This window comes from Nuphar pumila, chromosome 3 (genome assembly GCF_984573655.1).
Source record: "Nuphar pumila chromosome 3, dmNupPumi1.hap1.1, whole genome shotgun sequence".
NCBI lineage: Eukaryota > Viridiplantae > Streptophyta > Magnoliopsida > Nymphaeales > Nymphaeaceae > Nuphar > Nuphar pumila.
The window spans coordinates 117,390,613-117,407,894 of record NC_143251.1 but is presented as its reverse complement, the minus strand read 5'-3'; the positions used below and the strand labels follow the sequence as shown (position 1 = coordinate 117,407,894).

The 17,282-nt window shown below is 37.8% G+C and overlaps 1 protein-coding gene across 1 annotated transcript in view; it reads right to left on the bottom strand.

The window, feature by feature from the left end:
- The window catches only part of GMI1 (gamma-irradiation and mitomycin c induced 1), a 143,741-nt gene that overhangs the window by 1,112 nt on the left and 125,347 nt on the right, over window positions 1-17,282 (bottom strand). The window contains exons 16-21 of the mRNA XM_090000911.1: window positions 6,609-6,699; window positions 6,453-6,487; window positions 768-843; window positions 489-671; window positions 214-369; window positions 28-49 (exon numbers count right to left, since the gene is read on the bottom strand). Coding sequence (XP_089857037.1) covers window positions 28-49; window positions 214-369; window positions 489-671; window positions 768-843; window positions 6,453-6,487; window positions 6,609-6,699 — 563 coding nt within the window. The remainder of the gene's footprint in view (window positions 1-27; window positions 50-213; window positions 370-488; window positions 672-767; window positions 844-6,452; window positions 6,488-6,608; window positions 6,700-17,282) is intronic.

The window sequence follows — 17,282 nt, the reverse complement described above, 5'->3', positions numbered from 1 at the left end:
AACGAGAATCATTCATAATAAATATACCTGCAGATAAGACGTGCTTCTCCTGTCATTAAAAGAAAAAAATAAAACAAAAGAGTAAATTAGACATTCTAACAAAAAAGCACAACACAGAAAATGACATTATCAACCACTAAGCCCTGCATGCTCCACCCAATACAAAGCCTCTGAAAATTGATGTAATAAGCCAATAAATTCATAGACACTCACCTCCAAATTCACCCTGAAATCCTTCCAACAAAATGTACTCAAGTATTGCGAAGAGATCCTTTTTAAGATGTCCAACAGCACCTTTCAATATTTTAATATGTTGGCCAGACCTCCAAGAAGTCCCTTTCCGTCTAATCACCTGGTGTACTCTGATGACTAACAACCATATAAAAAGAAGAAAAAGGTAAAATAAAAAACAGGACACAGAAAATCCCAAATATATATGCAAATAATAATAAGTATAAAGAACCATAGCTTAAATGTGGAATTCTTACCATCAGAAGATATACCAAAATTTTTCTTATTGCTTGGATTGACAATGAGTGTGGGTGCATCTTCACCACAGTCTGCTTCCTCATCATATTCCTCATGCATCTGACAGACCCAATCTTGATACTCTTTCTCCAGTTGAAAAAGAGACAGTGACCTGCCTTCTCTACGTATCTCAATAGTTGGCACTTGACAATAGATAATGGTAAAATTAGCCAGCAAATTCCTCACAAACTCATAAGAGACATTGGAAATATAAGCAAAAACATAAGAAGAATGGTTACATGATTCACTGGTAGCTGGCTTAGAACCAAAGTTCTTCAAGGCATTAGTAAAAGGATCTTTATGTGCTAAATCATTCTGCCAAAAGAAATAGAATAAAGAATAAGAAATAAGTTGACACAGATACTGGAAATTCTTCTTTTTATGCTGATATAGTGAGAAGCATCAGTGATCTAAAAAACAAACAGATCTAGGAGTCCAAATACATTTTTAAATGACAAATATCAAGAGACAGAAATATATATATATATATATATAACTCCGCCTGTGTAGTTATACACTGCCGGTCCCAAGCCCGGATAAAGGAGGAGGGTTGCGGTAGGCCTGTGACAGCCAGCATAAAAACTTTGTCATATCCTATGAAAATGAACCAATATGCCCCAATTGTTTTGGGATGAAGGCGTAGTTGTTGTTGTTGTTGTTGTATATATATATATATATATATTAGAGATGCTGACAAAAAGAGCAAGTGAAAAAAGGACATAATTTCACAATTTTTATAACACAGACAAATTCTTTTTAATAGGAAAAGGTGAACTAACAGAGTTGTCATTGTCATATCATGAAGTAAGCAAACAAAATCAAGCAAAGGCTCATCTTCTAGCTGTAGAAGGAGAAACTAGTGCCTGAATTCATGAACCTTTACAAGACTGTTCCAGCCTCCTAAACTAAAATATTTTTGAATTTCCATTTAGATGAGAACATGTAAAGAGGACTATAGTCTTCAAGCCAGCACAAATTATCCAAATTTTCTGCTTGTGTCAAAGAGTCCACCAAGAAATTCTAGTCGTTCATTTCATGCCAATAGTCCAACAACTAGTAAAATACCACCACCATCAAAACAAAGAACCACATTCTCCATCCAATATGCCTCCAACTTTGAAATACTAGATCTTTTACAAATAACATGTGGGATATGTCATGCTTGAGTTCAAGCTTCCATAAAAATTTTACCAGATAATAAGTATCACATGTTCCTTTTCGGCAATATATTATTAGATTCAAAAGCTATACCATGAGGAAACCATGTTACTTTTCAAACATCAGCAAAAAATTGCAAAAGAATAATTAATCCCACTATTTCAAAAAGGATATGTTCTCGAAGGTTACAAATATGTTAACGAGAGAATTGATGATGTAAGAGTGCCTTGAAAAAGTGACTGAAAAGCCAACCCTATATTGGTGCTTCAAATATCATCAACAATTTTCCAGACCCTTCCCCCTCTCCGAGGCACAACTCAGAAGACCCAAGTCATTTGATATCATATTCAAATGATTCTTTGTGTAAAAAATCAGAGACAAAAGCAAATGCCAACAAGACCGAGATAAGTGCAAATTTGATCTGCATTGGAGCAGTGAAGGTTGAAAAGAGGAAGCAGGGGAACAAGATGAGTCTCGACAGTCGACCCCGTAATCATCCCCAAAGGTGAATGGAGAACACATTCTCAATTGATATTTCATAAGATACCCTAATGAGGATACCATACAATTGCGTCTTACAGTAGGAAAATATTACAAAATAGGACCAGAGGTGTCTAACTTTTGTTATTCATAAGACACACATTTGATAAAATAACATACGGTATAGACACACCCAATGTCTAACTTCAAATCGTCAGCATGACCTAGTTTTACAAGCAAAATCCCATCCCAACACTAGTTTATTCATCCATTTATATATCAAATGAGTTTAAAATTTGTTATCAGTACATTGGATCACTTATATATTAAAATCAGTACAGAGATGGTTACTAACACATCAACTCTGTAATACCTCACAATTTTTCCTTTATTTTTAATTTAATAAATATAATTTTTATTTAAATAATTAGATTTTGGATGCCTGGAATTTATATATATGTATATATATATATATATTGGCTGACGTTAAAGTGGATCTTAATATGGATCTTGGACCCCTTGCCAAGATCCATGAACCAATTATGATAAGGTAAACTAATTTTTTTTTACACTAAAATATATTAGTGATAAGATAATAGCAAAGTGATATATATATATAAGAATCTTGGTTTACAAAGACTTCTATTTCCATAAGGAAATAGAAGAGTTTCTATTTCAAAGAAAGCATAGGACGTTCCCTCAACTCGAGTCCCACTTGTTCTATAAAAAAAAGATATGAGCCCTCTCTCAATATCGATTTTGAGAGAGAGAGAGAGTGGGCTGAACTGAGAAAAAAAGAAGAGGGGGCAGAATCGTGAGAGAGAGAGAGAGCATCAACCTTCCTCTCCAACGTCTCCTTCTATTTCTTCGCAAATCTGCAAGCAAGGTATGGGTTTCTCTTAAGATCTCATAGGTGAGGGGTTATGCATGGATTTAATTAGGCATAGGTTTAAGCCAACCCAAGATAGGTTCAATCCCTGTGTTTTTTTTTTCGATTAATTAGCATGAACGAAGTGGAAATCTGTGAATCTGAGTATAGATTTCCAATTCAGATCAGCATGAGGATGAGAACAAAGTGGAAATCTGTGAATCTGAGTACAGATTTACAGATGTTTGATTTTTTTCACCATGGCTGTCTCTGCTGGTCTGGGTATCATGGTTTGGACCCAGTAGAATGAAATATTTTAACTTATTGTGTGCTCTGGCCTTTCTTAGGTTCAGATTCAACGTGCTTTTTTTTTGGATTTTTACCCATATAGTTTATCATCTGTGCAGAAGTCTGATTTTGCATGTGTCCATGTTGATAAATTAATGAACATGGATTTTTTTTCAACATGTGGAACACACAGTTGATTTTTTTTCCTGATTGGTTCATGCCACTTGGTGCGAACCTGATTATCTTGATTCCTTGACAGCCTTAATCCTCCATCTTGATTGGTTGTGATGAGTCTAAAAACATTTAACTGCTATTGTTGTGATTAACATTAATCTGAATTCATGATAGATATTTAACCTTGAAAACCCTGTACCTGACGTCCCAGCAGGGACAAATATACCTATTGCTTGGATCAGAATTTTTGTACCTATTCTTGTGGTCATGTGTTAAATATGCAAGAATGATCGGATCGTAGTATTCAATCTCAAAATTTTCCTGCATTTGGGTTCTTATCAGTACATATATATGTTGACAATGAACTTTGGTAGTTCCGTCCCAGTTTGGCAGAAAAGATAAATCTGATTTTGGTGTCATTTGGTTTATATATATATATATATATATATATATATATATATATATATATATATTGGATTTGAGCACTGGGGCATAATAGAATTTGATCAAAGCGTTAAATCTGATATGTTAAATGAATTAAAAAAAAATATGATTTGGAAATTAGTTTGGAAAGCTGAAATGTATCTTATGCTGTCCAAAAATCTGCTTTAAAATTATTTATTTGTTTAAAAAAAAATCCCCAAAATTTTTGAGGGTCAGTTTGGGGTCGTTACAAACTTGCAAAACTAGTTCTGTAATTTTATTGGTTTTTGGTCACACATGTACCATGAAATCACTTTTTCCAAATATGGCTTCCAAGACAACTCACCCCCGTGTTGTAATACGATATGTATTGTTACTTTGGGGGAAAATGATATGATAGACACCTGTATCTCGATACAGATGTTTATCGTACAATACACCCCACAATTAGTGCACTTAACGTTGCACTCAGATCGATTTTTTTTTTTTTTGGGGGGGGGGGGGGGACATATAAGATCCCTTAGTGTGAGTTCATATTCACACCAAAAGAACTTGGGAGTGATTAGGGGTTGATTTCTTGCAAGAAGAAGTCTTCGTTTTTGTATGAACTTTAAAAAAATTTGGTTATGTAAAATCTTTAAATATTGAGAAACACTTTGTGATTGTTTATGTAAACAAGCACTATTACGAATCTTGTGACTTGTTAGTGTAGTTTTGTTGTTTAATATGCATATTATTTCACAGTTGGAACTGTTCATGTGAGATATGAATGTCGTTCATAGCATATTATCTAGATTATTGAATGTTTGATGTCTTATGCAGAGCTAATAATTTTGATATGTGATAATATGGTTTTATTTATCATTTTTTTGTGTTATGACTTTTTTTAGATATTTTCCTGATTCTTTTCTTATTTTTTTAGGGTTTTTTAGGTTTTTCTATTAAAAATATGATTGTTTACGATATGATATGATACCATACGCATCTTATTTGGGGCCCAGCTGATACGGGTTACGGTACGCTTTTTATAACCTTCACTCACACAAGACAATGTGAATGAACTATTCTCATGAAAGATTAGTTATCCTGCAATCAATCCAAACTGGGCCTAGTGTTCTCTAAAATTGAGTTTTTCAGCATACAAGCATAAATTTAGAAAAAACATTGGTTGGACGTACATGTTAGCTCATTGATAACACTGTGATCTAGAGGATCAGAACCTTGCATGTGATTTTCTAAATCATCCTAAACCAGAAAGGCAACAGAATTTTTAACATAAGGTAGTGACACTTTAAATAAACATAATGTTTTCCAGAAGCACCATTCTAGTCATATGTGAAGTTCTATAGTGATCTGTGGGAAGGAATATACATTGCCCATAGTTCGTAAAACAAAAAAGATATTTAAATCCCCAACAAGCTGTCTTTTCTTCTCTGCTGTTTGTGGGATGTTGCATCCACTGAGTTACATTCTTTTGCTTCTTCGTTTCCCTATTTTATGCTATAGAGTCCATATAACACCAAGTGAACATAACCAACAGCACAATAACAGGATCCAAAGAAACAAACATACATGTCATATGCATCTTCTCTGTAGAATGCCAGGAAAGTGATTCCATGAATCATGTCTAAAATAAATTTGAATTTATAGTCCATATTATTTCCACTCATGAATCTAATGGTGTGACAAATATTTTCAAAATCTCTATCTTTTTGTGTTTTTTGCTGCCCAGCACCATATACATAGAAACACATCCTCACAGTCACCATACTAGCATCTAAATATTCTTCCACAAGAAACTATAAAATCATTCTGATGAACCTATAAGGCAATGCATAAATAAGCAGCAATAAGAGAAAAAGGAAAGAAGCATATATCAATAATATAAGGTTTAAAACTTACTAAGTTCAAAGAATAGTGAATAGAATGATTAAGTTGATGAGATAAAAAAATTTTCACTTTGTTCATGAACAAAAATTCTTACCCATGGAGGATGGCTCATGTGAAAAAGGACCCTGCTATCCTAGCTTGGCTCACCTAGGCTCAATGGGGGTTGACTAGGCCATATATTGTGAATGGGTCAACTAATTGTATTGGGGATTTGGTCATATGTACATGGGAGACATTGGCCTAAGTAGGGAAGGGCACAATTGTTATTGTATCTGACCCATGGAGCGTATAAATAGGCCCATGCCCCTCATTTGTATCATCCATTGTTGAATCTAAGAAGACTCTTGAGTCTCTTCGGTCTCTCCCTAGTTCCTAGAGATGTGATTGGCTATAGTTAGACAACAAGCTAGAGATTGACTCATACACTAGCTAGTCACCCTAGTGTGTGGGATTTCCATCCTTCACCATCACTTCCCCACTCTCTCTCCCTACCTTTTCCACGTCCCAAGCACCTTTTCCAATCTACTCAACAAATTGATAGTCAAAAGAATGACAACATATTTAGCCAAATATCATTGAACCAAAGTCTTGAGGAATATACCAGAAAGGGTACAATATACATAAATATGTCCAAGCACCTCACCTTCTGAAGTGTGGGAGAGAATCCTGCATCCGTCTCTGTAGCCATAGCAATGATAAACAAAAAGTGCATCACCATCTAAAAGAAGACTTTCTCCAACATCCTTAACAAGTGAAAAAAAAATGAAATCCAGAGAACATGTCTACCATCGACTCTTACCAACAAAGCATTTTACTCTCATACAACAACGTCTTACAAGCTGGACCTTATCACCTCGCTTTAGCTTAGGCTCCATGAAAGGAAGCCTCCCCTGTAGAAAGCATTACAAGAATGAGCATTCAGAGAAATAGAATGGCAAAATAAATTTAGCATGGTTGAAGCAGATTTGATTCTGAAATGGCAACAGTAGTCATGAAAACAGAAAAAAATCCAATCATCATGAATAAATGAATATGCATGTAGACATGCAAAAAGACCCTCATGAAGTCAATGTGTCAGAAATACCATTATTCTTCATATAATCTACACATGAGATGTGGTATTGAATGAGAATCAGCATACCTGTGCATTAAATTTCAATCTCAGGATGTATGCCCTGAAGCAATAGATGAAGAAGAGAAGTGAAGAAAAGAGACACATTGCAGCCAACAGGACATCCTCCAATGTGGAGGGACGCCCCCAACACATCTATTTACAAAGGGTAAAATGTTTATAAATAAAAGTATGCTCCCATTGCATATTTTAATGTGCAGGCACGATACTTTTAACTTGAAGGATGAAAATCTTAGAATATAAGTGTTTCTTATATATATATATATATATATATATATATATATATATATATATATATAGTACATGTAATATGTTTTACCCTTCAGGGGTATTTTGGTCTTTTGACTCATGTAATAGGGACAGCCCATTAGGGGCTGTATACTGTCTTTTTTTATTTTTAGTTTCCTTTTATTTTTTGTTGTTTGGCTTTTGTTATATTGTCAAGGGCAGTAATGTCCTTGACAATATAGCTGTTGGGAGCCCCCAACAACTATATTTTAGGAGCCTCTCACTTCCTTTGTGTATAAATATGGGCCTTGAGCCCCTTGACATGTATGCAATTTGTGTGCATTTTATGTGTAATAAAAATTATATTTTTTATGTGTTGTGCTCCTCTAAGCCTTAAGTGGCTATTGAGCTTGTGCACCATTTTGGGTTTTGTATTTGCCTCTTGTTTGAGGTGTGTGGAGACTTTCTGATACCATTACATGGTATCAGAGCCATTGCAATCTTGATCATGGTAAAGCTTGTTTATATGGGTATGAGATTGTAGTTGGTATGATCGTGGACTCGTGGTGACCAAAAGTATTCCGCTTTCATTATCTCCTTCCTCTCTGTCTCTTTATTTTTCTCGCATCTATGGAGGAGATTCAATCATTACCTATAGAAAACAAAACCATAGGGTTTAGATAAGTCTATAAAATTTAAACCAAAACTGATAAAGCACTAAAAAGGTACAAAGTTAAGCGAGTAGCTAAAGGTATAGTCAAGAATATGAAATAGATTATGAGGAAATATTTGCCCTAGTAGCTAGGATGACCACACTTTGAACTCTCATCACCATAACATCTATTTAAAAATGGTATCTTTCACACGTATGTTAAAAATGTCTTTTTAAATGGAACCCTTAATAAAGAAGTCTATATGCAACCTCCCTTATGCTTAGGTTTGGCACATGAAAAATTTCTTCATTTACGAAAGGCTTTGTATGGTCTAAAACAAGCTCCTAAGGCTTGGTATGACCGTTTTAGTAATATTATGGTTCAACTAGGATTTTGATCTCGTTATAGTGATACTACCTTGTTCGTTAAGTCCCTGATGCAGGTATAGTTATCTTACTCCTTTATGTGGACGATATGATTATCACCAGTGTTATTAAAAATGCGCCTCAAGGCGCAAAAAGCGTGCCTCGCCTCAAGGCGAGGGCCTTTGTGCCTTGAGGCATAGGTATAAAGCGCAACACCCATGAGGCGTGCGCCTCATAGGCCTTGAGGCGCACGCCTTGAGGCGAGGCGCGCCTCGGACTGAGGCGTACACGCCTCTTTTTGCTGTAGTTCATGCATAGAAAATGCATTCAACTATTCTAATTTATTCTTTTTGTTTTCAGTTAATGTGGAAAACCATAAGCCCCTTAGTAAAGGTACTATATCGCACAAATTTATACCCTCTCGCAACCACGCACCCCAATTTTTTTAAAGTGCAGCAACCACGCACCCACACCTATGTGACATAGATGATCAACATGGGAACCTGTGGAATTTCTATTTAGGTCTGTCGACATGGGCTAGGTGACATGTTGAAAGCCTAAAAGAATGAGATAGCTGGATTGTAAAGTAGCACTGTCACAACAAAGAGTCTCATGTTCAAGACGTGAGAGGCTAACCCCAGCCTGCATATCATAAAAAAAAAGGAAAATTAAAAAGAAAGGGCTGGATGACATGTATGCATTTTGTGTACATTTTATGTGTAATAAAGATTATATTTTTTATGTGTTGTGTGTTCCTCTAAACCCCTAAGTGGCTATTGTGCTTGTATCCCTTTTGTGGGTTTTGTATTTGCCTCTTGTTTGAGGTACGTGGAGACTTCTTGATCTCATTACAGAAAATGCCCTTGAGGGGAGAATGTTAAACTTAAAACAACCCCTCAAATGAAGCATGGAAACTGCCACGGACAATTTGCCTTTGAAAAAACTATGTCAGCTAGTAGACAACGGTTTCACGAACAAATCATCTATTTGATCCTCTCCAGAAATGAACATGGGTTGAAAGTCTTCAATTTCCCACATATTCAAATGTTGATTGAGTTGCATGTGGCTACGAAACTTCTATTCTCGCAATACCCGGATTATGAATTCATTGATCTAACGCAATGATTTCATGCCTTGCTAGCATTTTCTGTCTTCAATTAGATTATGACACAAGATGTCATGAAAAAACAAGATAACCACTGGCTAATTCTATCATGCCAATACAAACACATGATCATGCTCAGGGTGTTATTGTAATATACAAACATGATCCTGAAAAAGGTGCAAAAGGATCCGACCTGATCCACGTCGATCCATGGATTGTGTACAGCCTTGTAATGTAACACACCTAGATTGTCGGGTCTGGATACACCAGACCCGGATCCATATTTCTGTGTTGTAACATTATAAAAGCACTGTTTAGGTCACGATTTTAGAGATGAAAAAGAAAATCGTGACAGCCAAAGTGTTTTTTTTGTTCCTTCTCTGTCTCTCTCTCTCTCTCCCTTTTTCTCTTTTCTCTATACAGGTGAAAACTAACATGGTATCAGAGCAGAGATCCGTCTAAAGGCTAAAAAGGATTCCGGCAAGGGCGACGTTCAGAAAATTGAGGTTTTTTGTTTCTCTCTCATGTTCAGAAAATCGAGGTTTTCCGTTCCCCCCTCACTTTCCTTCTGTTCCTCTCCATTCTCTTCCCTCTTTGCTCGTTCGTCCCCCTCTTTCTAAAATCCCCTATGTACCCACACCTCATGTGGGTTTTATTTCTTTGTGAAACCGTGATCCACGTGAACCCTATTCACGTGGGTTTTATTTTTGGTAAATCTGTGATTCACGTGAACCCTATTTACGTGAACCCAGACTGTGGGTGACTGTATTTCACGTGGATCACCGAATCTTTCTTTATTTTTTCTTGACCTTCCTTTACCCAATCTTCTCTAAGTTTGTCGTTGTATATTCGAATTTTTTTTTTTGATTCCTTACTGCTATGCTGTGAAATTTATTTCTTGATTATCCATTTCTATTCTTGTCAAAAAGGGGGTATATTTAACGAGTGAAGGTATTCTTCATCACGTCAATCTCAGTTTCTAAACCTTATCTATACAGTCCAGAAACTGAGTTCCCGGAATCCGACAGCCTGCGATTCTCTATCCTATAAAAAAAAAAAAGGGGAAGCGGGTTGAACATTTTGTGAACACTCTGGTTGACATTCTCGTTGATTTTCATTCTCAAATGGACCCTTATCTCTCTCAATCAAATCTTTCTTCAAGTTTTCTCAACCAACTCGTTTCTGAAAAGTTGAATACCTCAAATTTCTTGATTTGGAAGAGACAAATTATCCCTTTTATAAGGAGTCAAGGTCTCTTAGGTCACCTGGATGGAACCACTCCCGTTCCACCATAATTTGTCCCGAGAGAAGAGAAAGATGATCAAGGGGCGAGTTCGATTGTGTATGTTAAAAATGTAGAATTTCTCAATTGGAAAAGGAAAGATCAATCAGTTGTTGCATACATCACCTCAACCATATCTCAAGAAGTTCTAGTTGCCATTCCCGACAATTGTACAGCGCTACAACTCGGGGAGCGACTTGTTCAGACGTATTCGCAGGTTTCTCAAGCAAGGATGGTTTTACTAAAAAGAGAATTTCAGTTGCTAAGAAAAGATTCCATGACCATTATGGAATATTTGAACAAGATAACGACCATCACAGATCAGCTTGCAGTTATAGGATGTGCCGTTAGCGACAATGACATGGTACAAAAAACTCTGAGTGGATTGGGATCTGACTACAATATGATAGTCCCTTCACTATTGTGCCTTCTCGCTCGTCCTTCCTTCGATGCGTTACGAGCCAAATTGATCCAGTATGAAATGACTCTGAAGGGATTCTCTGAAGAAACTCACATTCACACAAATTCTCAAGAAGTTTTTGCCACAGGAGTGACTTATGGTAGAGGACGAGGACGAGGAGAACAAGGGCAAAGTGGACACGGAGGGTGTGGCCTGCTTCCCACTCCAAATATGTTTGTTCATGCGCAGGGATGAAGATCTATCCCCACTTGCTTCTTTTGTAACAAAAAGGGGCATATCAAGGCGAATTGTTGGCATAATCCAGAGAATAAAGGAAAGGGTCCACAGACAGAAACGAAAAGAAAGTTCACAAATATCAGAGATAGTGGAGAGATCAACGATCTGCTGATATATGCCTTGTCAGAGTTGAAATTGAAGCAGAGCGATGAAGGCACTTGGTTTGTCGACTCAGGAGCAGCGACTCATGTGACAGGCGATGCAAGTAAAATTTATAATCATATTCCTTATTTCGGAAAAAGTAAGATTGTCGCTGGAGATAGATCCCACCATCATGTTTCTCATGTTGGAAAAACTGTCATTCCCATGTCACATTTCACTCTTACTCTTTCTAATGTTCTTCATGCTCCTGACATTAAGAAAAATATTGTTTCTATCTCCAAACTTATTGATGATAATAATGCTTCAGTTGAATTTACTCTCTTCTCTATGCAGGTAAAGGACCTACGCACGAGGGAAACATTCGCTGAAGGAAAAGGATGAGGCAATATGTAAGTCTTTGAAGAAGCTCTATGTCATGTTGTCTGCCCTGCTCATCTGAATTCGAAGCCTTCATTAGAGTCGTATACATCCTCTTCTGCCAGTGTTTTTAGTATCTCTTAATGTAATAAGCCATTCTTATGGCATAGTCGGTTAGGACATCGTGGGAGTCATTTTGTTGAGAAACTTGTCTCTAATAATCTCATTCCAAAAGAAAGTCTCAATGGGAATGAGAGCAGTCATAAGTGTTTCAGTTGTCTTTCATGCAAGAGTCATGTATTGTCTTTTCATTCCATTAATAAGAGAGCTTCAAAACCTTTTGAGATTATTTGTTCAGATGTATGGAGACCCGCCCCAATTGTTTCTAGATCTGCGAGCAGATACTATCTAATCTTTGTTGATAGTTATTCTCGATGCACTTGGATATATTTCATAAAGAATAAGTCAGAGGTCTTCCCTTTGTGATATATTTCATAAAGAATAAGTCAGAGGTCTTCCCTTTGTTTCAAAATTTTCTTTCCTTGGTCAAAAATCAATTTTCTGAGTCCATTCAATTTTTCCAATGTGATGGAGGTTGGGAATTCTCATCCCGTGATTTTATTTCTTTTTTTTGAAATAACAGAATAGGAAGAAGGGTGTTCTGCCCTCACACTCCTCAACAAAATGGGATTGCTGAATGAAAACATAGACATATCGTTGAAAGTGTCTTCAGTATGCTTCATGACAGTAATCTTCCTATCAACCTATGAACAGAAGCATTTCATTCTGCCGTGCATGTGATAAATAGACAGCCCATGGTTGTTCTGAAAAATAAGTCTTCATATCATTGTCTTTTTTGAGCTCATCCTAGTTACCATGATTTGCGTGTTTTTTGTTGTGTTTACTATGTGCATGGAACAAGTTTTAGGACAAGGCCCAGAAATGTAGGTTTGTGGGATATGCAGATGATCACAAAGGATATAGGTGTTATGATCCCACCAACAAACGTATCAAAATCTCAAGAAATGTTGTCTTTGATGAACAAAATTTTGATGACGGAGCTGATACAACGAATATGCCAACTGAAGTTTATTATCCTTGGTTGAGTTCAGAACTTTTTGCTTACTCCAATGAAGCATGTTCCTCAGATTGCGTGCAACAAGAAGAAGAGATGTTTAAGAACACTGGGACGTCGGGACCACAGAATGCAGAAGAAGTACCAGGCAGATACAAAGGCATTGTCTATTCTAGACAGAGACCGACAGCATCAAGCCATTCAGATCATGTCTCAGTCGGCAATCTGACTCCTCATACTCTTGAGGTCAGAAAATCAAACTGCATATGACATCCCATTGACAGGTGGGTTAGCTATAACAACTTCTCTTTGGATCTTCAACTCTTCTTAACTGCTCTCAATAAGGAAGATGAGCCCATCATGCACTACCAGGCAACCACTTATACCAAGTGGGTAGAAGCCATGAATGATGAAATGCAAGCCTTATATGAATGTGGAACCTGGGAAGTTGTTCCCAGACCTGACAAAATGTTGTCGGATGTAAATGGATCTACAAAATAAAGTACAAGCCAGATGGAACCATTGAACGATACAAGGCAAGGCTTGTGGCCAAAAGATTCACTCAAGAAGCAGGGCAAAACTATGATGAGACCTTCAGTCCGGTTGTAAGAATGGGAACAATTCGAATTACTATTTCCCCGGCTGTTGAACATGGATGGAAATTGAGTCAACTTGATGTGAAAAATGCATTCTTGCATGGGGACTTGAAGGAGGAAGTATACATGGAGCAACCCCCTGGATATCAAGAACAAAATTGTAAAACTCATGTGTGCAGGTTAAAAAGAGCTATCTATGGTTTGAAGCAAGCATCTCGCTCATGGTTTGATAGTTTTTCGCTAGAGATTCAGAAACATGGATTTTCTCGTTACATGCTGGACCACTCATTATTTACTTTTAGAAGTCAGACTGTGAGCACTTTGTTATTAATTTATGTCGATGATATTGTCATCACAGGAAACTCTGCGCCCCGCATCAAAGAAGTAAAAGACTTACTATGTCAGAGGTTCAAAATGAAAGATCTTGGAGTTCTACGTTATTTTCTTGGTGTAGAAGTTGATAACCAGGCTCATGGCTTGACACTCACTCAGCACAAGTACACCGTAGACGTTCTCAGCAAGGCAGGCATGAAAGACTGCAAACCTCTGGGAACTGTGGGTGTGCTTCATCAAAAACTTAGCGTTCAGGATGGAGATCTATGTGATGACCCCACCAGGTATCGAAGCATAATAGGATTGTTACAGTATCTCACATTCACTAGACCTGATATTGTTTACTCAGTCAATCAAGTGTCTCAATTTATGCATGCGCCACGTACTGGACATATGGAAGCGGTCAAGAGGATCCATAGATATCTGAAAGGGACTATTGGGGATGGATTGATATATTCACCACAGTCATATGGCAAAGATGAGCACGGACTCACTGTATATTGTGATGCAGACTGGGCAGGAGATCCTAATGAACGAAGATCTACATCCGGATATTGTGTCTTCATTGAAAAAAACTTAGTCGCTTGGAGCAGTAGAAAACAAAAGGCCATCGCTAGATCAAGCACTGAGGCTGAGTATAGATCTGCTACTGCCGAAGCCACATGGATCAGGCATCTACTAACTGAAGTAGGAAAAAAGATCTCCCACACTACCTTGCTATGTGAGAGCCAAAGTGCTATCAACATGTCATTCAATCCAGTACATCACAATCGTAGGGAACCTGGAACGTGTAGGACACACTTGATGAAACACGTACAGTATGGTTACCACTCGCCTTTACAGGCAAGATGCTTGAGTGGGTCTAACGGACTAGAGCATGTAGAATGGGGCGGCGATTAAGAAACTCCCATCGTGCTCATTCACCTCTTACGGTTCATCAAGAAAGAAAATAGAAGGTACAAAAACTCTGATGGACAAGTCATTAATGACAACCCCACGGGTAAACGACTCTCCTTCTCCAGTCATCGAATTTAGGGGAAAGGGACTACCATAATTATCCTAGGTGGTAGCTCCCAAGTACTTCTGCAGAAGTAGGATGCATCTGTGGTCACGAATGCCCTCGAAGAATTCTCTCTTGGTCCCTAATCGTCCTCTTGGAGAGCGGACTCAGTCAGTCATCCGAGTTATCTAAAAAACACATGGCATAATAAACCCCCGGATCGGTCTCAACTGTTTCTATGTTTCGCGTCTGTGCGTACCTACAGGCCAGTTAATATCGAAACAATAAATATCATGTACACCAGTGTCATTAAAAGCGTGTCTCGCCTCAAGGCGAGGGCCTTTGTGCCTTGAGGCGCAAGCATAAAGCGCAAATGCCCCAAGGTGTGCGCCTCATACGCCTTGAGGCGCACGCCTCGGAGTGAGGCGCACCTCAAGGTGAGGTGTATACGCCTCGGATTTTTAATAACAGGGCCCGATAAATCAAGAATTCCAGTGAGTTTGATCGCCTACCCAAAGTCGGTGATCTTCGACAAGTCTGCGATGAGATACATTGTTATGTATGAGTATCAGACTGCTGATGGGAAGACTACCCATTTGTATATAAATGGCAATTGTTTAGAGGATCCAGTGCAGGAACAATGGGGAGGAGGAGAGCCAGTCCACGGTTGTCATCTCCGGCTGCAGCGGCGATGTCGGCGGTTCTGTCGGCCGGGGAGGCGGCGTCGCCGAAGGCGAGCGACGAGAGGAGGGAGGTGGCAATTGCTGCACCTGTTGCTGTTTTCAAGCTGGTGGAGCTGGTTAAGGACTTGAGGAGGCTTTGTAGGGAGAGAGTTAGTCCTGCTGGCTGGGATTTTGTGGGCTTGGCGTTGGTGGGAGATGAGTTTGGTGCAGCCAAGGACTTGGGGTTGAGGATGGATGATGTGATCATGGTGGCCACTTTGATGTTGGTCTGGTTTTGTGGGTGTGATTCTCCTCTGCTTGCTTAGGGGAGTGCTCTGCAAAATGTGGTCTTTGGGGTTGGAACTTGGAAGCAAGGCAATTGGGAAGTTGTATTTCCACTTGGCCTCACGGCATCCAATGGGACAGTCCTGGTTGGATTCTCACCTTATCCACATCTACCCAAGCCTCATCACCTGCATGACTAACACTAGCCTCACATTGGCATTAGTGCAAATGGGCCGGACCATGAAAGATCTGAAACCGAATTTGAATCTTAAATGGATCTAGTATAGTACTGTAGAGATGAATGCGGATCCAAGTTTTGAATGTCAACAGTACTATATGTAATTAGAAAAGATAATTGAAACATACGTCACAAGGATACTCCAATTTTTGGCTGTCTGTATGGTAGTGGTCCTTTTATATCCTTCTGTCAACGAAAAATTACACAAAAATCAGCGTGTCTCATATCCATTTAGCTGTGTCATGTTACATAAGTTGAAGCCAAGGGTTTTACATGTAGATATGGAAACAGATCGGATTTGATCCGTATCCAATTAAGTGTATATTTGGTAGAAAGTTCTGACCCAGTTCTAAAGAGAATCTGATAATGTAAGTTCAAATCTGATCCACATATATTCATATCTCCATGTCTGGTAATAATTTGTCAGATTGGATTATGGATCCAACTTTGCACCATATCCATTTGAACCCCTAGAATGATTGCTCAGGCACTTGTGGACCGGACTTGAGCAGCACTCGACATGCAATGACTGTTAACCAGATCCAACTACTGATTGGAACATACGTGATACTGAGTCTGGACAATCTGGGGCCTGGGGGAGCCCAATGTTGTAGGTCGATATATATCGTATCTGCAGAAAATCGCTATGCATCACCCTGAATCAACTATTTTTTAATAAATAGAAAAAATATGAAAATTCAAAGTTTTCATATTTTAAATATTATTTTAATAGTTTTAACACATCATGTTTTGTTTGATGCATAATATTTTTTATTATCTTTTGGCTGATACAAAATGATTCACTTGAGTATCAGTATCAGCTCGATACAGCTGAATCGTTGGCCAAAACGATTCAATGTTGATACTGATGCTGACAACATTGGGGCTTTGTAACAAATATCGCAAGATCTATGAAAATCTCACGATAATATCACGAGAAATTGCCTGAAAGTTCAAAATCACAATTTTTTGTGTGATTTTCAAACCGTGACAAATATCGCGATATTTACCATTTAGCATATATGTATCACAAGATTTTCATTTTTAAATATATTTTATTTATATTTTCTTATAAAAATTATGTTTTTCATATTTTTTAATTTATTTTTTATTGCCGAGATTTAGCCAAAAATGCAAGATTTATGAAAATTTTCAAAATCTCCGGAGTTTTTGACTCCCGAGATTTTTCCGTTTTTAACTTTTGTCACTATGCATTGGGGGAGCCAAAATGGATACTGGCTTCTACTTTTGGGGTTCTTTAAAGGAATGAAGTGTTGTGCAGGAAAGATGCATCATGTTTTTCATGCATATTATTTTGTCACCAGTGAAATTACAGATTTTACGATGGTTGTTGCTTTATCAA